The sequence below is a fragment of the Poecilia mexicana genome, unplaced genomic scaffold, assembly GCF_051168715.1.
Source record: "Poecilia mexicana isolate PSO_F unplaced genomic scaffold, ASM5116871v1 scaffold_11, whole genome shotgun sequence".
Taxonomy (NCBI): Eukaryota; Metazoa; Chordata; class Actinopteri; order Cyprinodontiformes; family Poeciliidae; genus Poecilia; species Poecilia mexicana.
The window spans coordinates 26,126,859-26,149,331 of NW_028263380.1; the positions used below are offsets into that span (position 1 = coordinate 26,126,859).

At 39.3% G+C, this 22,473-nt stretch overlaps 3 protein-coding genes across 5 annotated transcripts; all 3 read left to right on the top strand.

The window, feature by feature from the left end:
• Positions 1 to 666: 666 nt before the first annotated feature.
• Positions 667 to 11,643, top strand: LOC148156598 (C-type lectin domain family 4 member E-like). 3 transcript variants are annotated; one of them, XM_088010511.1, is made up of 9 exons: positions 667 to 716; positions 1,318 to 1,375; positions 9,746 to 9,847; positions 9,949 to 10,026; positions 10,388 to 10,465; positions 10,630 to 10,734; positions 10,810 to 10,961; positions 11,107 to 11,231; positions 11,324 to 11,643. In XM_088010511.1, the coding sequence occupies exons 2-9, from the start codon at positions 1,333 to 1,335 to the stop codon at positions 11,493 to 11,495; spliced, it is 855 nt and encodes a 284-aa protein (XP_087866637.1). In that variant the 5' UTR covers positions 667 to 716; positions 1,318 to 1,332; the 3' UTR covers positions 11,496 to 11,643. The 3 variants fall into 3 exon arrangements, with proteins under 3 accessions (XP_087866637.1, XP_087866638.1, XP_087866639.1); XM_088010512.1 differs by lacking the exons at positions 667 to 716; positions 1,318 to 1,375 and adding exons at positions 8,073 to 8,275; positions 8,389 to 8,516; XM_088010513.1 differs by lacking the exons at positions 667 to 716; positions 1,318 to 1,375; positions 9,949 to 10,026 and adding exons at positions 8,190 to 8,275; positions 8,389 to 8,516.
• A 2,715-nt stretch (positions 11,644 to 14,358) lies between these two features.
• LOC106923271 (CD209 antigen-like protein D) lies at positions 14,359 to 16,147 on the top strand. The gene is made up of 5 exons (XM_088010505.1): positions 14,359 to 14,441; positions 14,611 to 14,694; positions 14,825 to 14,976; positions 15,241 to 15,365; positions 15,441 to 16,147. Exons 2-5 carry the CDS (start codon positions 14,622 to 14,624, stop codon positions 15,628 to 15,630), a joined length of 540 nt encoding a protein of 179 aa, XP_087866631.1. The 5' UTR covers positions 14,359 to 14,441; positions 14,611 to 14,621; the 3' UTR covers positions 15,631 to 16,147.
• Positions 16,148 to 18,549: 2,402 nt separating this feature from the next.
• On the top strand, positions 18,550 to 21,704 carry LOC106923291 (C-type lectin domain family 4 member M-like). Its single transcript, XM_088010516.1, has 8 exons — positions 18,550 to 18,590; positions 19,754 to 19,806; positions 19,887 to 19,988; positions 20,110 to 20,187; positions 20,636 to 20,689; positions 20,887 to 21,035; positions 21,128 to 21,252; positions 21,332 to 21,704. The coding sequence occupies exons 2-8, from the start codon at positions 19,776 to 19,778 to the stop codon at positions 21,585 to 21,587; spliced, it is 795 nt and encodes a 264-aa protein (XP_087866642.1). The 5' UTR covers positions 18,550 to 18,590; positions 19,754 to 19,775; the 3' UTR covers positions 21,588 to 21,704.
• The last annotated feature ends 769 nt before the right edge of the window (positions 21,705 to 22,473 follow it).

The following is a 22,473-nucleotide window of genomic DNA, read 5'->3' on the forward strand; positions in this document are numbered from 1 at the left end:
GACTCCAACATCTCTCTTATCCCAGACTCCAACATCTCTCTTATCCCCAGACTCCAACATCTCTCTTATCCCCGACTCCAACATCTCTCTCATCCCAGACTCCAACATCTCTCTTATCCCCGACTCCAGCATCTCTCTTATCCCCGAGTCCAACATCTCTCTTATCCCAGACTCCAACATCTCTCTTATCCCCGACTCCAACATCTCTCTTATCGCAGACTCCAACATCTCTCTGCCCGCCTTCCCAGATGTACGGCCAGTGCTGATTCTGTCTTTCCTTTGGTTGCTTTGTGTATGAATGTTGCTACAAAAATAAACTTGTCTGGTCCAACTGCATTCATTGAGAATTCTAGAAATACAGAGGATCAGTAATATGGTGTTTTACTATTAAATCTGTAACTTTAATCCACATTTTATGTTAGCATTGGTTAATGAAAATGTAAAAAATTCATCTCTATAAAAAAAGTAAAAAGACAAAGCAATTAGTTTTAAAATAATAAAGAAAAGCTTTATGAATTCCTACCAGAAATGATCTGATTTGTGAAACCAGCTTTTCTAAAGAAAACAATTTTTTTCACATCTAAATTAAAACAAAAGAGGAAGCAAACCATGGATTCTCTTTAACCAGGAACATTTTTTTATTCACTAGAAAGTTGTGAAACACAAAGAAGAGACACATTTTCCAAAACATCTAGAGAGGAAAGAAGAAACTGAAGGTGAGTCGACATCAACATATTATTTTTATCAGAACAACTTAGAGGATTTTACTCTGTATGCTGAGATGCTACCAGTAAATGGCTGTTTTTGATTTTCTGTTATTTACATTACAAACTTTCATTAAAACTTAATCAGAAAACATCTTAATTTTAAATGTAACTTTTAATTCTTTTTTTGGATTCTTCTTTTTGGAGGTTTAATCATTATTTATGCTTCATGCAGATGCAACAAAATCCTGTTGCTATTTTCCTTCTGCTTTGTTTTAACGTGTTTCACTGAGTCCATTATTACCATAATAAATCTGAAATCAGCAGGTTTGAATCATTTGACTGTTTAAATCAAGTTCGACATTTTGAAGAATTTTCAAATGTAACCAGAGAGAAATTTGGTTATTAGGTTTAGAAAGGGTGCTAACCTTTTTCTAGAATAAATGTGATGTATTTTAGTTTCAGGACGTCCTTTTATTTATTGGTTCCATTGTTATAGCAAGAATGCAAGAATTTATTCTTTAAATGTCAATTACTTTTTATTTATCCTAGACTTTGTTCTTTTGAACTAGCTGTTCTATGAGTTTTATGTGTTTTTTTAAACTTGTTGCAGAGCAGCAGCGGCAACATGCCTGAAGCTGAGATGAAATTCACTAGACTGAATTCAAGAGGTGAGATCCATCAAACTGTGCCAAAGTTTCCAGCTGTTCATCTAAATTTACAGTAAATTTATTCAATATTTAACTTCAGCTTTACTTTCTGTATGCAGCTGAACATTGGCCTTGTACATTAAGAGCTGAAGTTTTCAGTTTTCTGGTGTGCTGTCTGCATCCCACACATTTCAGATGAGTCAGTTTAAAAACTAAAATCATAAACTGACATCTGTGCTGCCGAATGTGTCGGTTCTGCACACTCTTACATACTCTGGATATTCTTTATACCCTAATAAGAGTCAACCAAGTTTAAATGCATCATACAGCCACCAATTGAAAAAGCAGTAACAGACATTACTTTTTGTCAAATGCCACCATTAAAGTCACACATCAAATATGTCGGTGAATATTCCAAACCAGCATTCCTGCTTTGACAGGAAACCTTCTGGATCAGCTGCAGCTGGAGGATTGATCGTTTTTATGCAGACTGTGAAGACTCTGTTGCAGTTATCAATACTTTGATGGTTCAGAGTCACCTGGTGACATCATAATGTAGAGCTGTATATCATCTCTGTAGCTAATCTTATTTCTTGTTGTACCTGAAACATGTAGACATTAGGTATAAGGGGTCTCTTTGATGAAAGATCAGTCTGTGGCTCAGTCAAAGTTTACAGATTCTGGTCCGTCCACTAAATCCAAATGTGTGCATCCTTTATGTTTCCAAGATTCAACATTTCTCATTCCTGGTTTGTTTTTTTCATGTTTCTGCTATTACATCATCACTCCATTCATGGTTGTGCAGACTGGTTTAGCACTTTAATAAAGCATTTCTGTAGTCATACCAACAACTCAAAGCGTTTGTACTCACACTCACACACCAACATGCAGGCTGCTGTGTGCCTGGCAGGGACCTGCAACCTTCTGACTACAGGACTGTCAACGCAAAGAACCACAGACGCCCCAAAATGCTTTAATCATGTCTGAAAATGTGTTTTTAAGCCAGTTATGATTTTTAGTGTACAAGAAGGACTCAGTGGGAAAATAAAGCTTAAAGTTTCTGAAAATAATGTTACCAAGGAGCTAAAATAGGAAATGAAAGCCAGGCAGTGAAATGAGCCATGTTTCCTGTTGGTCAGCTGTGGTTTGCCATGTTCATCTTTAAAGGTTTATTTCAGGACAAAAAACAACTCCTGGGTTTTTCTCTGAGAAAAGTTTGACCTGCTGATTTCCACAGAGCAGCGACTGATGATAGGGAGCAAAACTCTTCCTTTAACGAGGAAGAACTTGACAGAAATGGACCGAGGAAGGAGCGATGCCTTCATGGAAATGTGTTGATGTGAAACGTCTGAAAGGAAAACAGTTCACAAGTTTTGAATTAAATTCCACATAAAATTACAGAAGAGGTTAAATGTAGCTGATAGCGAAAATTCAACCTGGAAGACTCCATCACCTCCCTTCGCCCATCGGTGTTATGCTCATCTCCGACCTCAGCTCTGGACCTCACCCGGCGTCAATCAAGCTCTGCATAAAAGGATAAACACCTGAGCCGTCAGCCGCTTCCCAGCTGCGTTCAACCCACCACCGCCCCTTCTCCACCCACATCCTTCAGCTCTCCAGGATGGAACCCTTTCCAGACCTCCACCACCAGTGTCGGGCCCTGCAGAGCATCCCTAATCGGTTATCGGGATGTTCATCGAGTTCACATCAAATCTCAGCTCAGATCAGCTGCCGGGGCCCGAGTGCGAAAGAACTGTTATTCATTGCTGTCATTAAATCTTTTAATTGTTCCTTTTTTCTTCGTCTGAGTCTTTCCAGATTGAAATAATCTAAATGATTAGCGATGAACCAGTCTGATGTTAATATCTGAATCAGTCTCGACATTGAAAAAAATTATAAATCATGACAATGAGTCCGATCCATTAGTGCAGATCTATCCATTCTAATTCTGCACTTTGTGCTCTGAGTGACGTTATGCTTTATCATTTATTTTACATTATGTTAGAACTTCTAAATGCTGTTTCTGAACCATTTGAACGAACGTTTGTTACAGTTTTGTAGTCAACCTGTTTTTTTCTCAGCTTCAGTTTCCTATCTTAAAGGCTGTTATTCCTCTATCTGCACTGACTGAACATATTAAAGTCGTGTTTAGGTGTTTCACCAGCTAGTGGAGCTGCTGGTGTATTTAAGTGTGCTGTACTGATGCAGAGTCATCAGATAAATTTGCAATTGAGTTTATTTATTTATTTATTTATTTATTTATTTATTTATTTATTTATTTATTTATTTATTTAAGTCAATAGAAAGCTGTCTTTCTGTATCACATGGGCATCGCCCGATACTAAACTTCAGATATCAGAAGTGAAAAAAGTGGATCAGTTCATCTCCATAAATGATTATGGTTGATAGTTTCTCTGAGTCTGTCTCCAGGTTCTGATCTGGTTCTGCTCTAAATGCTCCTCAGGTGAAAACTCAAGCAGAACCTCCAAGCGGCCAGCAGGGGGAGTAGTTCTGCTGGTTCTGGTCGGTCTGCTGGCTGCTGCTCTCATCGTTATTTGTTCTCTCGGTAAGTTTCTGTTGATTTATTATTTTACAGAATGTTTTATGCCAAATCACAAACAGAATAAGTAAAATAATTAAATGCTTCATCTTTATAATTCTGATGTAATCTCACCTGAGCAAACTGCTTTTTTATTTCTCTAGCTGCTGATAAGGCCTATTCCAATCTAGCCATCCAGACCCTGAAAGAGGAGAACGAAGCTCTGAGGAAAAATCTCTCAGGTGAGACGATCTGAGTCTCCATGTGTCATCCAGGTTCAGGCTGAATCTTATTCACAGCTGTATGTTACTTTATTATTTATAATTTAATTAAGTCAGGCAACAAAGCGAGACACTGAGTAACTAACTGTCAGTTTTTTTTTACAGACTTCATTTCAGAAAATATTTATGATTTCTCTGAACTTCAGCAATATAACCAAGCAGCAAAAAGCACAAAATGTTTGTGATCTGATCTTTGTCTCATTTCTGTCCTCTAATGATGTTAAAGAGACATTGATGGACTGACAGAGACAGGAAGTTAGATTGTAGCTGCAGGACAGAAGACGCCTCCTGCTGTCTCCAAACCACACAAACATCTACAGAGATTTATTCCTCCTGGTTCACTGAAGGCTTTGTCTTTGAAGGTCTGACGTGTGAAGCAGGATGGGAGAAACATGGAGGAAACTGTTATTATTTCTCCACCAGTAAATCCTCCTGGACTGACAGCAGACGTTCCTGCACTGATCTGGGATCAGACCTGGTGAAGATCGACAGCAGAGAGGAGCAGGTATGAAACTCTGCTGCAGGTTCAGCTTCTCTCTGGTTTCATCTCAGCATCAAGTTTCTTCATCTGAGCTCAGAAAAGTTTTTACAGAGTCATTTTCATCAACTTTTGCTCAGATGTTCCTGGAGATCAGACTGAGATTCTTGATGGAGGATGATGAGGATAAGTTCTGGATCGGACTGACCGACTCCGGGGAAGAAGATGAATGGCTCTGGGTTGACGGATCACCTCTGGATGAAAGGTTTGTCTGCTGCGAAGATACTTTGGTCCGTTTGAAGAATTCAATTCTTGGTTTTAAAAGCTCATTCTGTTCACTTTAGTTTGAGTTTCTGGGGTTACGGCCAGCCAGACGACCTGGGTGTGTATGATCTACCTGGAGCGGACTGTGTGAGGATGGGGCAGAAAGACAGATACGATCTGAAGTGCTGGTATGACAGAGGCTGTGATTATCCTCAGAAGAGTATCTGTGAGAAAACGGCAGCAGCTGGTGTGTGAACTTCAGGAAGTTAAACCATCTGAGGATGTTTTTACGTTGATAATGTCAGAAATGTTTAACTTTTACAAAACATTTGAAATATTATAAATTGCATTTCTGCATCTTGCTTGTTTCTTATTGCCTCCAACACCAGAGTCACCTGTTAAATGTATTATTATTTCCTTGATCTGGTCATTTAGTTGGTAATTATGTCATGTTTTCTGCTCACTAATATCAGCATCAGAGAGCATCATATCTGTGAAGTGGCTTCCTGTTCTTAACGATCACAGGCTCACAGCTCGGTTTCAGGCATTAATATTCAGATTAACATATTAGTGTTTCATACATCTGCAGGATATCTGGCCGAACTGATGAACATCTAACTGGTGGTTTAAGACCTGGCTGCACATTTACCACCAGAAAACATTTTCTGGTGGTAAATGTGTTCATTTGAGATTAAAGTATTACTATTTGTTTACATGAATGATGAAAAAATATTCAAAATGTATTTACTGTTTTAAATAAAAAACAGGAATATAGAAACTACAGCCTTTAAAAAGCAACATGTTCTTGATGCAAAGGAAATAATTTTATTGAAGTTCCACCATGTTTGTTTATTGACCTTCCTGTTTTCATTTGATGTTTTTAACTCAAAGTATTTTTATTATTTCTTTTTGAACTTATAATCTGGTAAATTCTGTACAATTTATTAAAAACTTCAGCATATAAGAGAATTAAATGTGTTTTATTTGTTTTGTTTGCTAATAATTGTAATTTCAGATGAACTTACTTCCTGTTTCAGCATTTCATCAGGTTTCTGTTAGCCATCAATGATGTCTTCATTCATTCATTCATTCATTCATTCATTCATTCATTCATTCATTCATTCATTCATTCATAACTACAGAGTGATAGGGGCTGGTACCTTCCGCCATCTAGTGGAGAGAGACGGGACACCCTGGACAGGACATCAGTCCATCACAGGACAGACAACCAGACACACTCTCATGATTTAAAGACGTCCTTTAACCTGTCATGTTCTTTAACTGTGGGAGGAAACCGGAGAACCCAGAGAGAATCCACACATTCACAGGAGAGTAGATCCAAACTCCAGGCAGAAAGACTCCTGGTCAGGATGTGAACCCAGGACTCTCTTGCTCCAAGGCAACAGGTTTCATCAGCTGTGCTGCCAACAATTAAAACAGAAAATAAAAACAGTGAGACGAACAATCATTAAAACAATTTGAATGACCAAAGCAGTTACAACAACAAGGGAAAAAAGCCAGATCATAAAATGTTTCTTCAGCAGATTTAAATCGTGATGTCAGGATGTTCATGCTGCTTGTATCAACTTCTGTCCACTGTGAGGAATTAATGGATGAGGTCAGGTTGTACTTCAACGTTTAGTAAAATTAGGAAAGAACTACAGAAAAATTACTACAGTTTTTGATAGAAGTTTTGCTTATAATATCTAAGAAATATTTTCCCCAAAACTCTAATCCACCCATCTATTTATTTTCTTTCTGCTTCCTGCTGCAAGGCAACAGCTCTGCGCCACTGTGCAGCCCCCTAATTTGTCTTATATTTAATTACGTATTTATTTATTTATTTATCCATCCGTCCATCCATCCTACCATTTTCTTTACACCCTTGTCCCTTAGTGGGGTCAGGAGGTGCTGCTGCCTATCTCCAGCTAACGTTCCGGGCGAGAGGCGGGGTCACCTGGACAGGTCATCTGGACAGGTCGCCAGTTTGTCGCAGGGCAACACAGAGACACACAATCATGCATACACACACTCACACAAACAACCATGCACACACACACACACACTCACACCTAGGGACAATTTGGAGAGGCCAATTAACCTGACAGTCATGTTTTTGGACTGTAAGAGGAAACCGGAGTACCCAGAAAAAACCCATGCATGCACAGGGAGAACATGCAAACTCCATGCTGAAAGACCGGGGCTGGGAATCGAACCCAGAACCTTCTTGCTGCAAGGCAACAGCTCTACCAACCGCGTATTTATTTATTTATTTATTTATTTATTTATTTATTTATTTATTTATTTATTTTCTGTTATTTCATTTTTTTTTAGATTCCTTTATTTTGTATTATTTCCTTCCAGTATTTCTATTTACTTAAACTGATCATGTGATTTTCTCATAACGAACTCTTTATACATTATATCTTGTCATCACTTTTGATGCGCTGCTCTTTGAGGCAAAACCTGTTTCTTCTTTATTTGTGTTTAATAAAGAAGATAAAAAACAAGGGAGCTGTGAGCTGAGGACACCTAGTGGCTGTTACAGGAACTACAAATCAGCAGAAAACTTCCCTCCTTCCTTCATGTGATCAACCTGCTAGATCCACAATGTTTCTGTCAGGAAGTTGGACTGTAGCTGCAGGACAAACCTTGCTGAGTCCAGAATACACATCAGAGAAATGTTGGATACGCAAAGTAGAGGTTGCTCAGGGGAATCACAGCCAGGTAGTTTGATGAAGAGCAGGACAAGCAGTTTGTCCATCAGCTGCCAAACGTAACATTTATACAAAACAAATTACTTTAATTTCAGGCTTTGTGCGCATCTCCCCCAGGAAGGCCAGGAGGGTGCTGAAGGTCAGAGGAGTCTTCATGCTTAGGTTTGTTCAGAGTTTATTTTATGTCTTGTGTTTTGATGTCAACATTTTGTATCAAAACTTATGACGGACAATTAAAGCTACCATTTATTCTGCTGCTCTCATTTTAATATATTCTCAGTTGATGCAGAGACCACAGGAGGGCAGCACATCCACATCAGAGTTTAATGATCATTCATTCATAACAGGATGGATCAGAGCAGGAAGCTCAGTGGGGTTTTTCTTCCTGGACTTTGTTTGCTCTCCCAGCACATGTTGGTTCTCTCCTCCCAAAGAAACATTCATGTTGTGTTAACTGGCTTCTCTGAATCAGCCTGAGGATGGAGAGTTTACACACATGGCAGGTCTTCTGACTCTGATGGACTGGAGACAAGTTGTAGGTGAAGACTCCTCCTCTTCCTCAAATTAATCAGGAAGTTTCTTTAACATAAAGTTATGAAAATAGAGCAGAACTGAAAAGTCAACTGAGCAGAAAAGTTGGAGGTGAGTTTAATTGATTGTTTCCTGAATAAATAATTCCAAGGACAGTAATTTTGTCTTTTGTCTGGATTGTTGTGCTGGAGTATTTCAGATGTTAAGATTTTTCTTTTTTTTAGGTAAATTACTACAGGAAAAAAAACTAAGAGAACAAAACTGGAGTAGAAGCTGCTAGAGGAAAGTCCAGTTCTGCCTGTTTTTGTCCTCAGTTTCCTCATCATGAGATCCTCACAGAGACACACAGAAGGTGAGAATATTAATGTGGAGGTAAACCAGCAGGAAGTGATGAAGAAGCTGCAGTCAGAGCTGAGAGGTCTTCATCAGATGAACAGGCTGAATTGCTTTTTAGACGTTTGAACTGGAGGAAAACTGATAGAAACAAATAAAAAAAACAATACAACTGTTTAGGTTATTAAAGAGTCATGAGTTCAAAAACTATAAAGAGAAGAAATTCAAGAAGGCAAAAAATCAGGAAGCCACATTGAGGAAGAGAGATATTTCTGAAGATCTGAACTGAAAAGCTTCTCTGTTTTTAGCTGTTTAGGTTCTTAAAAGTTGTAGCATCAAGAATTTAACATTTCACTTCAGGTTATTTACATCACACTAATTTATAATAAATATTGTCTTGAGAAACTTTACATATTCAAATTGATCCTACTCATAAAACGGTGCCTCAACTTCAGTTCATCATCCAAATTAGATTAAAAAGTTTCCATGTCAGGAAACCCAGCAGATTTCATCGAGTCGCCGACTTGCAGCGTTCTCTCCTCCTGGACGAAGCGACGGCAGACAGTCGCTTTGATTTTGTTGTTGACTTTACAGCAATGCTTCATAAACAGCTGCTTCTGCACTCAGTTCACTAAAGTTAGTATTTATTACATGTTGATCACAGTAGTTAATAAAATCACCAATGCCCGCAGGGCCTATCGTCTCTTGATAAGGTTTCACACTGATGGTTTGTCGGTGAGATCAGAATAATCATAAAATATGAGTCAAACAACAAGCTGGGGCCTTACAGGACTGGAGGAGAACATATGCGTAGTTGAGCTGTGGTTCCTGGTTAGGGCTGGTCTAAGAATAAGAAACCAGAGGAAGTCACAAAGACCAAAACCAGCAGCTGCAGAGGAAGAAGTTGAGGCTGAAAGTAAAAACTCTGTTATTAGAAATGTCCAATTCTCCTCTCATGGCTGAATTGATCTCCTGCTGTTGCGAGGAAGTTTTCAGCCCATGAAATGAAAACTGCACAGTTTACAAAAGCTTCATTATCCATCATTGATGGCCACTGTCAGAATATCATAACTAACTGATCCAGCTGTTCCTCAAGAGTTTTTATGGAAAACAGTTTCTGTAGCAACATGTCGGTTTCCTGCAGCGTATACTGCTTTCCTCCTGCAGCACACAATGTTTCCTGGTGTTTCTGTTTGCTGTGAATCTGTCTCCAGGTTCTGATCCGGTTCTGCTCTAAATGCTCCTCAGGTGAAAACCCAAGCAGAACCTGCAGGATGTCAGCAGAGAGAGTAGTTCTGCTGGTTCTGGTCGGTCTGCTGGCTGCTGCTCTCATCATCATCGTCAGACTCGGTGAGTTCATGTTGGTTGAATATTTCACTGAATTTTAATCTATAAACTCATAAACCAACACCAGGTTTATGTTTTACTATCAAATTGGAAATTTGAATCAGCTTTTGCTGTTTTGATGACCAATCAAACCGTCCAAATCCTGAAAGAGGAGAATGAAGCTCTGAGGAGAAACCTGACAGGTGAGACTGTCAGAGTTTAAAGTTTCCTCAAAGTTCAGACTGAAACTTGTTCCAATAAATGATCAATACTGACCCTGTGTCTGGTTTTAGATTATTGGTGTTAATGTTTCTGTTTTGTTTGATAAGCAAGAGGCAAAATGTTCACTCATTTCTGTTGTTGCGACGCATCATCAATTGCAAACATAAATTTAAATATAAAACATGTAATGGTTGTCTTTTAATTTCTAGATGTATTTATGGGTTGTACAGCTGCTGGTAAATGTATTCATGCATTTTGGACTCAGAGGAGTTTGAACTTTTCATCACAAGAAGTCTGATTTCTAAACTTATCCAAGCTAACTGCTTTCTCATCTAAAACCAGCGTTTGATAAGATTCACACCAATCAGACTCTCCAAAGCCTGAAAGAGGAGAATGAAGCTTTGAGGAGAAACCTGTCAGGTGAGACGATCAGGGTTGGAAAATGTTCACCAAGTTCAGAGCCGACAGCTTTAATTTGAGACTGTTTGTGAATCAAGCTCATAATATTAGCAACTTCCTCCACAGGATGTTGATTTACTGTGAAGAAATGTTTTCATTCTCTCTCTGAAACAATATGAACCCAGCTCCTCCACCAACCGTCCCAGCATGTCTTAAATGTCCATCACCTCCACCTCCTTCAACATGTCAACCAGCTCCTGCGTTTCCTCCTCCAACTGCAGTAAACATGAGTAAGTCACACAATCACAGGAATATTAACAGAGATTTCTTCCTCAATGAGGTTTTTGTTTTTGTTGTGTGAACAGAACCCTCGTGTCTGAAGTGTGAACCAGGCTGGGAGCTAAACCAAAACAAGTGTTATTATTTTAACACCAAGATGTCCTCCTGGACTGACAGCAGACGTTCCTGCACTGATCTGGGATCAGACCTGGTGAAGATCGACAGCAGAGAGGAGCAGGTATGAAACTCTGCTGCAGGTCCAGCTTCTCCTGATCCAGTCAGCACAGAAACACGTCACTGAGTTTCCATTGAGCAAATTTATTTTTGTGCTTCCAATTTGCCCTCATGGTCATTGGAAATGCAGCTTTTTTAATCATCTGCAGATGTTTCTGGAATCTAAACTGAAGGAGAAAATGAAGAAGCCTCCAGACGCGTTCTGGATCGGACTGACAGACTCACAGGCAGAAGGCCGATGGTTCTGGGTGGACGGGTCACCTCTGGACCCCAGGTCTTGATAAATTTGTTCAGTTCTTTTATCTTTTTTTTAAGGTTTAAAATCGCATTTTGTTGCTTTAGTTTTGTATTTTTTCTTTGCTTTAGTTTAAGTTTCTGGTCTGATGGAGAACCAAACAACTGGGCCGGTCAGAACCCAGCAGGAGAGGACTGTGGGAGGATGGACAGGAAAGGAAACAGCGTAGAGCTGAAGAGTTGGGATGATCATTCCTGTCGTGTTCAACTCAAAAGTATCTGTGAGAAACCAGCAGAAATGTGATTGTTTTTACAAACGTTTAAGACGTTTTCTTTCTGTCTGGACTGAATTAAGATGCAAAAAATCAGATTTAAATTTAGACCTTTAATCTACTTTCAGATGATGTTATTGCTGACTGGAGATTTATGAATAAACAGAATAGAAAATAAAATCCTGCTGCTGTAAATGTTATTTATCTTTATTCCTTTATTATTATGAACATTATGCTTCAAAATCCAAACAAAACATTTATCATAACTGAACACCAGTAGGGAGGAGTGACTGGTGCAACTGGGTCAGAACAGCTGGTGGAACTGGGAGCCGCAATAACTGGAGTAACTGAGGACATCTAGAGGCCATTACAGGAACTACAGGCTAAACAAACAGGAAAATAAACGCCTAAATCAGGATGTCCAAACTTTTTGTCACATGGTAAAACATTGGCATAACGAAAATATATCCAAAAATATATTATTTTAAATTTTTCTTGCTCAACAATAAACTAAGGATATAATAATAATAACTAGACAAATTAATAATAATGGGGATACAATGTAGATCATTGTTTCTCCAAAAGTGAAAAAGTACTTTGCACATTTGTCCTTAAGAGAAAGGCATCCAAACTGTGGGAGTCGGCCATAAAAACCGGATTCTAGTCACTTTTTGTATTTTGACATATTTAGATGTTTAATAAACTAAAAGTAGGTTTTGGTGCACCTAAGTCTAATTTTGAATTAAAGTCATTAAATAAATGTGTTTTTAATCACCATAAGACAGAGAGAATGCAAAAATGTGGTTTTAAAAAGATGAATACTTTATATTGCATTAAACATATTAAATTACAAGAACATTTAAATTTGTTTGTAATAAATAAAAACAAAAAGTTTCCATTGGGATCAACAACCTGTGCTTGTGGGCCAAAGTTGTGTAAATTTCGAGTTACAGCCTGGGGGCCACATACGGCCCCCGGACCACACTTTGGGCACCCCTGGCCTAAATCCAAAAATCAGATCAGCATCATGTGTAAATAGCATTTTTTTTAAATAAAATCAAATGTATATTATGAAATGCTGCAGACTGAAGATGTTGCAATATTTTCTATGATCTGATCAATAAGTTGGTGAACAGAAATCATGTTTCCTGTTCAGTTTCTCAGCATCATTTCTCTGAATGACAGAGCAGCTTCCTGTTCTTCAGCTGCCCACAGGAACATCAACGGCTGAACGCAAGAATAGTGTGATGAGAAAAAAGTGTTTCCATTGAGGATTTATAAAACACGCCAAAAAAAGGTTTATTGAAAAACAAGAGTTTATTCAAAACTGGCATATTTCTGTTAAGCAAATTTATTTTTGTAATTTCAATTTTATGGTTATTCAATGCTATTGGATTAAGTTTTAATGCATTAATCAAATAGGAAAAAAAACGAATTGAACCAGAAGGGGGCAGCACATCCACATCTGTTTGCTGAGATCTTACTGAAATAAAAGTTGAAATAAAGTGAATAAAATACTTAAAAAATAAAATGTAGCAGTAAACCTACAGTGTTTGGATAATTAAATTAGGATAAGAGATGTTGTACAGTCAGGACGTAGCTTGGACATAAACCTGCTTCAGCCCAAACAGGAAGTTTCTTCAACATAAAGCTGTGAGACAGGAAGCAGAGAAACGCAAAGAGTCCAAGAACTTCATGGTTGTTTTCCTGTTCAGTCTCTGATCTCCAAACAGTCGCAGAGTTTGGTTTAAAGTTGGACGAATTTCTGCATGAAGAGTCTTTAGCAGAGCTACGAAACAGGTAGGAATATTTTTACTGACTTTTCATCAAATATTTAACCAGGAGGAGGAAACAGATGAACCATTAAAGGACTTTATAAAGGAAGCATCTGGTGACAGTGGGAATAAAATCTGTAGTAAAAAGCAGAGTGACGGCAGAATAAGAGAGGAGAGATTTTATCACTCGCTGATCGGTGGAGGAAAGTTTCCGCATGGCTCAGAAAGCCTGACGGGGTTTTAATCTGTAGAGTTTATGTTGTTAGTTTTCTGTGAGTTTGTCTCCAGGTTCTGATGTGGTTCTGCTCTAAATGCTCCTCAGGTGAAACTGCTGCCTCAACATGAAAACCCAGAACAGAACCAGAACCAGAACAGAGAGAGCGGTGCCGGTTCTCCTCAGTTTTCTGATCTCTGCTCTTGTTGTTATTTACCGTCTCTGTGAGTTTCCACTGATTTACTCTGAAAGATTTTTAAACTTTGTCCAAATGAGAAGCACTGCAAAAACACAATATCCATTTATTTGTAGTTTTTAGTCCAAATATCTTTGTACACTTGAAATAAGACAAAACTAACTTATAAGGAGGTTTTCAGAGACAAATAGGAATTTGATTTAAATTAATAAATCCTTAATATTGATATAGAAGTTCTGGTTTTACTGGCAGACTATTTTATAAATGAATGAAGGAATGAAAACTTTTTGATCTTCTTAATGATCTTCCTTCATGTTATGATCTTGTGATGATATTGAAGCTCTCCATCAGCATCGCCCTGCAGTGTGACCTGAACGTTCTGCTCCTGCGGCTCGTTTGGGTCGTAAACGTTCAGACAGAAGTCCGACTGCAGTCCGGTTTCATTAGCAGCAGGAACAACATCGCAAAAACCCCAGAAAAAATCAGATTTAAACCAAGAATCCAGGTCAGAACATGATGAAATGTTATGAAGGTGGTCGGATCAGTTCAATCAGCTGTTGGAGCAGAAGAATCTAAACCTGTCAGGGAGCCGATCCTTCAGGACCGGACCGGGTCACACTCCGCCTCCTGGGTCGTAACGTTCCCAAACATGGGATGCAGCCACATTGTATCTATGAATGAATCTGATTCTTACTGATTTCTGTCGATTTCTCAGCATTTGATAAGATTCGAAGCAATGAAATCATCCGAACTCTGCAAGAGGAGAACGAAGCTCTGAAGACGAACCTGTCAGGTGAGAACGTTTAGTCTGAAGGAATCCAGGAGCTTCTGTCTAAACATGCCAGGAATAACTGGAGTTCATATTTTAAACATTTTATTGATTTGAACAGAAGTGAATTTTATTCTATGGATTAAAAAGTTTTCCTGTTTAAGATAAATTAAACAAAAAGGTCTCTTAACAGAAATCAGAGCCATGTTGAACAAGAGTTCACCAACTCCTTCAGATCCCGTGTTTTCTAGTCCACATCCTGCTGAAGCAAATCCAGGTGAGTTACAGATTTATAACGAAATGACGAAGAGACAGGAAGTTAGACTGCAACTACAGGACAGAAGGTCCTTCCTGTTCTCCAGAAATCACAGGAACTTCTGTAACATTATTGTTCTCCTGCGTCACAGAGGAGCCGTGTCTGAAGTGTGAAGCAGGCTGGGAGCTGCATGGAGGAAACTGTTATAAGTTCAGCAGCAGTAAATCCTCCTGGACTGACGGCCGATGTTCCTGCACTGATCTGGGATCAGACCTGGTGAAGATCGACAGCAGAGAGGAGCAGGTATGAAACTCTGCTGCAGGTTCAGCTTCTCTGGTTTCATCTCATCATCAAGTTTCTTCATCTCAGCTCAGGAAATATCAGCAACTATGGAGCTAAAATGGGGCCATAAAGTTTGTTCCAAAGAAAACTAAATTTAAACTGAAAAAATGTTTTAAAACTATACCTTCCAGTTCCAACATTTATTTCAGTTTCAGATTATTTTTTTCTTTTGAACAAACTTTGAGGCCCTAATTTTGCTCCATAAGCATACTTTTCTCTGTTCAGTTGTTTCTGGAGCAAAAACTGAGAGACATGATGGAGAAAGATGGAGACATGTTCTGGATCGGACTGTCGGACTCAGACAACGACGGCGGATGGTTCTGGGTGGACGGATCACCGATGAACACAAGGTTTCGCATTTGTGGAAAATATTTTTGATTTATTCTAGGATCTGTCATAAAAGCTCATTTCTCTTTTCTTCTTAGTTTGAACCTTTTGAGGAACGGTGAGCCTCGAGACGAGAGCGGAGAACCTGCTGCTGATTCTGGTGGGAACGGAGAGCAGGACGGAGCTTCGGACCTGAAGTGTTCGCTTGATAAATCCTGTGACCTTCTCCACAGAAGTGTGTGTGAGAAAGCTGCAGCGCCCGGACGGATGTCGCCTGTCTGTGTGTGAAGTCAGGCTCAGTTCAGGAAACCATCAGAAGCTGCAGAGACGTTGATGCCGAAACACGTCCAGAACCTTTCAATAAACCAGAATATTAGTGAAAATCTGTTTATTTCAGAAACTCCATCAACAATAAACACATTAGATTAATTACAGACTCATGTTTTAACACCTTTATATCTCTTACAAAATATCATTTTCTGATTTCTTGTACTGCTTCTTGTTTTATTAAATAGGTGACATGTCTTCCTACTTATTAAACAGAAAACTGAAGAAATAAATTTGTTCTTGGTTATGTGCACAAGTTTTTCTCTGTCCTACTGATTGTTTGTTCACTTATTTTCTAAAACCTTTTTGAAATAAAAAAATAAATAAATAATAACTAAATAAAAGAATTTGACTCTGGTTCCACTTTGCTTCCATTTAAGACATTTTAAATAATAAAAGTTGTCTTTTTTGTAAATATGTGTGTATATATATAAAGTGTTTTAAATAACAGAATCCAAGGCTGAATTAGTGCAAATATGTGATATTTATCTGGGCATCAGACGGATTAATCTTCATCAGGGACATTATCTAGCAGAGAAACTGTCTCTGTTGCGCCGCCCTACAGGTTAACGTCTGTAGGGCGTTAACCCTACAGGTTAACGCCCTACAGGCTAAAGTCTGGACAGCTTGTGTCCAGCATATGTGTGGTCTGCAGACATTAGCAGCCATCTTCCTGACCTTAAACCTGAACAAATCCTGGATGGAGGGAAGATCAGCCCTGATGGTTCCCTGCGGTCTGGACCGGTCCGGTTCTGTGGATGATCCAACCCACACAACGATGAATGAACTCAGCAGTCTGAAGTACTAAAGTAACGGTTCTGGGCGCAGATTGTCTTCGATTCTGTCTGGCTCCAGCACCCAGGTCTGTCGGTTCCGTCCCAGCCTGTTGGTTCTGTCCCAGTCTGCCGGTTCCGTCCCAGTCTGCTGGTTCTGTCCCAGTCTGCCAGTTCCTTCCCAGTCTGCCGGTTCCTTCCCAGTCTGCTGGTTCTGTCCCAGTCTGCCGGTTCCGTCCCAGTCTGCTGGTTCTGTCCCAGTCTGCCGGTTCCGTCCCAGTCTGTTGGTTCTGTCCCAGTCTGCCGGTTCCGTCCCAGCCTGCTGGTTCCGTCCCAGTCTGTCTGTGAAACTCTGCAGAAGCAGGTCAGCCATGACAGAATCTGCAGGGTTCAGATCTTGAGGCATCAAAAATCCTTCATTCAGTAAAAATGAACAAAATCTGAACTAAAAGTAAAAACTAAACTCATCGTGACGTTTCAGCATCATGGGACGTTAGTAACTATCAAAGTTAAATTATAAATGTGATCATCATTTATAAATATGTGACTAACATGACTCTGGTGAATCGTCATTTCAGTTCAATGTGAATACTGAAGAGTTTGTGTCAAAGCATTAAAAGCTGCAGCGACTGTAAGAACATTAAAGCAGATAAATGAGCAGGAAGGAGCAGCAGCTGTGGTCACAACCAGACAAAAACCAGATCAACTCTGACTGCGTTTAAAGATCGTTATAAACTAAACGCTGATATGCTGGGATTTTCTCACAGCTGGATGAGAAACTTAGAAATTGAAATATTCTTGTATGAAAATACATTTTTAACATTTGTCTTACTTTTAAATAAATGCATGACAAACATTCATGACAGTAAAAGTTGAGGGTTACAATCTTTTTATGATCTGACCAATCAGTTGGTAAAACGCCTCATATTTCCTGTTGAGAAGAACTGCATCACGTCGGCTCGGTGGCTGCCCACATCCAGACATTTACAGCCTCAGGTTATTTCAGGCAGTAAGCAGCAGCTCTACGGCTCCAATGTTCAAATTAATTTAATGTTTTACACATCAGCAGGAATCTGACAGAACTGATGGGTTTCAAACTGGTGGCTTGAGAAATTTACCAGTTTGCCGTCAGACATTTCTCCTGCTCTACCAGAGCCGGCCCAAGACACGAGTGAACTATGTGGCTGGAAAAGAGAATAAAACTAAATAATCACCTAAAAAAAGGCTTTCATATGTTCTCATATGCTCATTTATCATTTAAATTTTTTTAATCCTTCTCCTGGGAAAGCAATATTTCTAGAAAGAGCTTCTTGGATAAAAACGGATGTGTAACAACAGTTTTCATTCATCTGAAATCAGTTCCAGCCATGAAGGACTGACTGCATTAAGTCCCACAATGCACTGCATTAAATCACCTTCAGCTTCAACAGGAAGAGGAGGCATAACGACAAATAATCCCTTTATTTCTGTGGCGCTGGTATAATGGAGAGGACAAACCTGAAACCTTCAGAGGTTTCTGTTAGTGTTAAATATTATCTCCAAGGAATGAGCCTTGATCCTGGTTTCATTCAGAGTTCTGCAGAAGGAACCGTAGAATTGCAGGTTCCCCCAGATTAACTGACATTACAGGAAGCAAATATTCAGGCTCCAGAGCTGAGAGACAGCTTGAGTCTGGGAACCTGCCAGGAAAACGCCACTGATGTGCAAACAGAGCTAAGAAAACTCCAGTCCTCTCAGCTGACCTGTGTTAGCTGGTAGGATTAGCAGCAGCTAACACAGCAGCAGCAGCAGCTATGTGTTAGCCACATATAGCTGCTGCTAACCCTAACTTAGTGGTAATTAGTTACATAAAATAGCCTTAAAAAGTTCTAAAATGTCCCATTTTCTTACAAGTAGCCACGACTAAACAAAATGTACAGTCAGCTACAGAACAATATAGTTACTTATGGACATAAATAAATATTATTGGGTGTTATCACAGACTTGAATTGAAGAAGTCTGAATAAATTCAGATTATGGATGTGGAAGGAGGCAGCAGATGAAGAGAATATTTTAGAGTCAACAGGAAGCTTCACTGGATATAAGATATGAACATTTTTCTGATAACTGTCATTCTGTTCTGCCTGCAGAGGACCGAGGACATTTATGGTGAGTTTTAAAACTTTAATGCTCACTGACGCTCTTTATTTGACCAGATATTGTCATTCTGTGTAAAATCAGCTTGGATTTAATCTGAGAATATCACGTTTGGACTCTGGAAATATTCAGAACTCATTAAACTGAAGGACTGAATATTAATAATGATTACATTTTCAAGTTAATTTATCAGCTTTTCTTATCTTTCTGTGCGTCACCCTAAGAAATTCAGTTTCCTCCATTCCTCCCTCTGCTGCTAATAACTAATAACTAGTAACTAGTAACCAGTGAAGCTGCAGCAGGTTAACGTGTCGACCAGCAGCTCTGGTTCCTGCTGTGGGTTTTGTGGGCAGCTCGTCTGGAGCCACAGCAGCTCCCAGCTCCGCCCCGGAAGGATGATTTGCTCCGAGCATCAGGCTTCATGAGCAGGTCCAACCAGTTACCTCCTGCCTGGGAGAGGGCGCCCTCTGCCTGCTGCAGTGCATATAGCCGCCTGCTGAGGTCTGAGACAGGGCATGAAATATTTTTGGTGCTAAGTATTCAAGTCTTGTATTTGTTTAGCTGAAGTCACAGAAAAGAAATTCTTCAAATTCTGATGTAACAAATTCTTGTGGTGGTTTCTTCATGACTAGAGTGGTGTTTGCTCGAGGCACCAAACAGACTAGAGCCGGCCCTGGTTCAGTGTTTTCTATGAGCAAATGTTAATGTTTAGTCCATTTATCCATCCATTTTCTAACACCCTTCTCCCTAGTGGGGTCAGGAAGCGCTGGTTCCTCTCCAGTGACCGTTTCAGGTGAGAGGCGGGGTCACCTGGACGGGTCGCCACTCTGTTGCAGGGCAACACAGAGACAGACAGGACACACAACCATACACACACACACTAAGGAGAATTTAGAGAAAGAAAGACTACAAGGAAACAGTGCTACCAACTGAGCCACTGAGCACCTGGCATTTATACTGCAGTATTGGCCAAAATATCTCAAACCTCAATGAGATTAATCTGGTTTAATAAAAGCTAAATTAATTATTTACTTAATAATAATAATAATAATAATAATAATAATAATAATAATAATAATAATAATAATAATAATAATAATAAATTAACTGTAATTAGATGTGAAATGAGTAAACTGATATTAAATTCTAAAAATCTGTTTCATTTTGTTTCTCAGTGGATTGGACTGAAGCGTCTTCATGATGAATCGTCCACAGAACCCTGAAGAAGGTCCGAACATCAGATCAGATGTTAGTTTCTCTGAGTCCGTCTCCAGGTTCTGATCCGGTTCTGCTCTAAATGCTCCTCAGGTGAAAACCCAAGCAGAACCTCCAAGCTGCCAGCAGGGGGAGTAGTTCTGCTGGTTCTGGTCGGTCTGCTGGCTGCTGCTCTCATCGTCATCTACAGACTCTGTGAGTTCATCCTGATGGATCTTTTTTTCACTGACTTTAATTCTTGAAGGTCAGAATAAATAACAGGTGATCTGTGTGAACATCTTTACGTCTTTGACTGTTTTCTCTTTGTTTCCATAAGCATTTGTCATGTTGAAGAACAAAGAAAGTTTCCAAACCCTGAAAGAGGAGAATGAAGCTCTGAGGAGAAATATCTCAGGTGAGACTGTCAGAGTCTGAAGGTTTCCAGGAGGTCCAGACAGAACATTTCATTCAGTGCTGATGGATCACCTTCATTTGAAACGTTTCATGTAAAAACCAGGTTAACATTGTTACTGTAACACATCAGTTTGGTGCATTAGTGGTGAAACTGCTGAGATGTTTCTGCTGAAACAGATCAATGTTTCTCCTCCTGATGCTTCCTGCTCTTTATCCAACAATGTTTCTGCTGCATCACATGATGACTGTCAGTCTGATGAAGCTGCTGATGCTCAACACCTGCACAGATGTTCATGCATCAGATGTAAATCTGTGATCAACATCTGATCATGTTTGTACTGAAGTTCACCAACAAGAGACCAAAGTTTGAACATGTTTGTTCATCAGTTCAGATTTAGGAGAAGAAAATAACTGACTGAAGCTAAAACTGACTTTATTTCTCTAAACAGCGCAGCCAACATGTCCAACATGTCCAACATGTCCTCCACCTCCTGCTGTACAAAGTAAGTCCATGATCTGATCTTTGTCTCATTTCTGTCCTCTAATGATGTTAAAGAGACATTGATGGACTGACAGAGACAGGAAGTTAGATTGTAGCTGCAGGACAGAAGACGCCTCCTGCTGTCTCCAAACCACACAAACATCTACAGAGATTTATTCCTCCTGGTTCACTGAAGGCTTTGTTCTGATCTGTTTGAAGAGGAATGTCTGAAGAAAAGACCAGAATGGGAGAAATACCGAGGAAGTCTTTATCATTTCTCCACCAACAAATCCTCCTGGAATGACAGCAGACGTTCCTGCACTGATCTGGGATCAGACCTGGTGAAGATCGACAGCAGAGAGGAGCAGGTATGAAACTCTGCTGCAGGTTCAGCTTCTCTCTGGTTTCATCTCATCATCAGGATTCTTCATCTGAGCTCAGAAAAATCTAACTGTTTCAGATGTTCCTGGAGATCAGGGTGAGGGATTTGATGGAAAACGATGGAGAAAATTTCTGGATCGGACTGACTGACTCAAAGGAAGAAGGCAAATGGCTCTGGGTGGACGGGTCACGACTGAATCCAAGGTCTGATTGGTTTGGAAACATTTTTATATTTATCAAAGTCACATGTTTTTACTGAACTTTGCTGCTCTTTGTCTCTCAGTTTAAGTTTCTGGATGCCCTGGGAGCCTGATAACACAAACATAACAAATCCAGGTGGAGAGGACTGTGGAGGGATGGGGAAGAAAGGAGGAGCTGATGATCTGATGTGTTGGTTTGATCAAGACTGTGATCTTCACCGGAGAAGCATCTGTGAGAAACCAGCAGACCTCCCTAAGCCAGAGGAGACGCTCAGGGACACGGAACAAACGAGGAGGCATCCTAGTAACGGCGGTTCACGGCCTTGGAATCCTTTGTAAAACTGTCTGTAAGACATGTTTTTAAAAAACTAAAATCCTGTAATTTGAAAATCTGATCTGATTTTTGTTCATCATTATAGCTCCTAAAACAAGAGGCAAATAAAATAAACTCTCATATGTTGGTTTTTTAATGACATTTGTACAATTTTCAGGAATTTTTACTCATAATTTTAAATGTTTCAGATATTTTGTTCTTTATATAAAATTCACTGACATAACAATGTTCCCAAAAAATTTCAGAAGAAACTATGACCACCAGAGGGCAGCACATCCACATCTGGGTTTGATCATAATTTAACGCTTAGGAGAATAAAACAGTAAAAAAGTTCATTTGAATCTAATTTAAGTTTTTCTTCTTGTTTTATCTGAAGTAAAAGAAGATAAAAATCAAACCATTAAGAACCAAACAGCAGATGAAGCTGCCTCACTCTCCTTTTCATCCTTTAAGCTCAACAGGAAATTTGTTCAACATGAAGAAAATAATAAATTTAAGGCTCCTAATGTTACAAACTGGAAGTTTATTCATATGATGAGTTTTTCATGGTCCTTTCCCAACTTCACCAAACCTTTTCCAGAGAGAACATTTATTTTTATCTAAAGTCAGGAAGTGTGAAGAGAGTCTGGGCCAAACAAAATGTCTGACCATGAATGTTTAAAGTTGTTTTTTCATGAGCTGATCTGAAGAGGCTCCACTGCGACGATGTCGTCTGCAAACATCCAGGAGGTTTTTTACACGAAGCTAAATGACCTGCAGCCACAGCAGAGAGTCGTTCATTAGTTTAGCACCGAGAATGAAATAATCCTGTATTAACCTTTTATTAAAAATACAGCAATCACTATTTTCATGTAGTTCATATATGTTTATGTTGTATTCATGCCGTGCTAA

Coding starts and splice junctions, on each gene's coding strand:
- LOC106923271 (XM_088010505.1), top strand. CDS start 14,622: ATGTTGAACAAGAGTTCACCAACTCCTTCAGATCCCGTGTTTTCTAGT. Junction 14,977..15,240: donor TCGACAGCAGAGAGGAGCAG/GTATGAAACTCT, acceptor TTCTCTGTTCAG/TTGTTTCTGGAGCAAAAACT. Junction 15,366..15,440: donor GGATCACCGATGAACACAAG/GTTTCGCATTTG, acceptor TTTTCTTCTTAG/TTTGAACCTTTTGAGGAACG.
- LOC148156598 (XM_088010511.1), top strand. CDS start 1,333: ATGCCTGAAGCTGAGATGAAATTCACTAGACTGAATTCAAGAG. Junction 10,735..10,809: donor TCCAACTGCAGTAAACATGA/GTAAGTCACACA, acceptor TTGTGTGAACAG/AACCCTCGTGTCTGAAGTGT. Junction 11,232..11,323: donor GGGTCACCTCTGGACCCCAG/GTCTTGATAAAT, acceptor TCTTTGCTTTAG/TTTAAGTTTCTGGTCTGATG.
- LOC106923291 (XM_088010516.1), top strand. CDS start 19,776: ATGATGAATCGTCCACAGAACCCTGAAGAAG. Junction 19,807..19,886: donor TCCACAGAACCCTGAAGAAG/GTCCGAACATCA, acceptor AATGCTCCTCAG/GTGAAAACCCAAGCAGAACC. Junction 21,253..21,331: donor GGGTCACGACTGAATCCAAG/GTCTGATTGGTT, acceptor TTTGTCTCTCAG/TTTAAGTTTCTGGATGCCCT.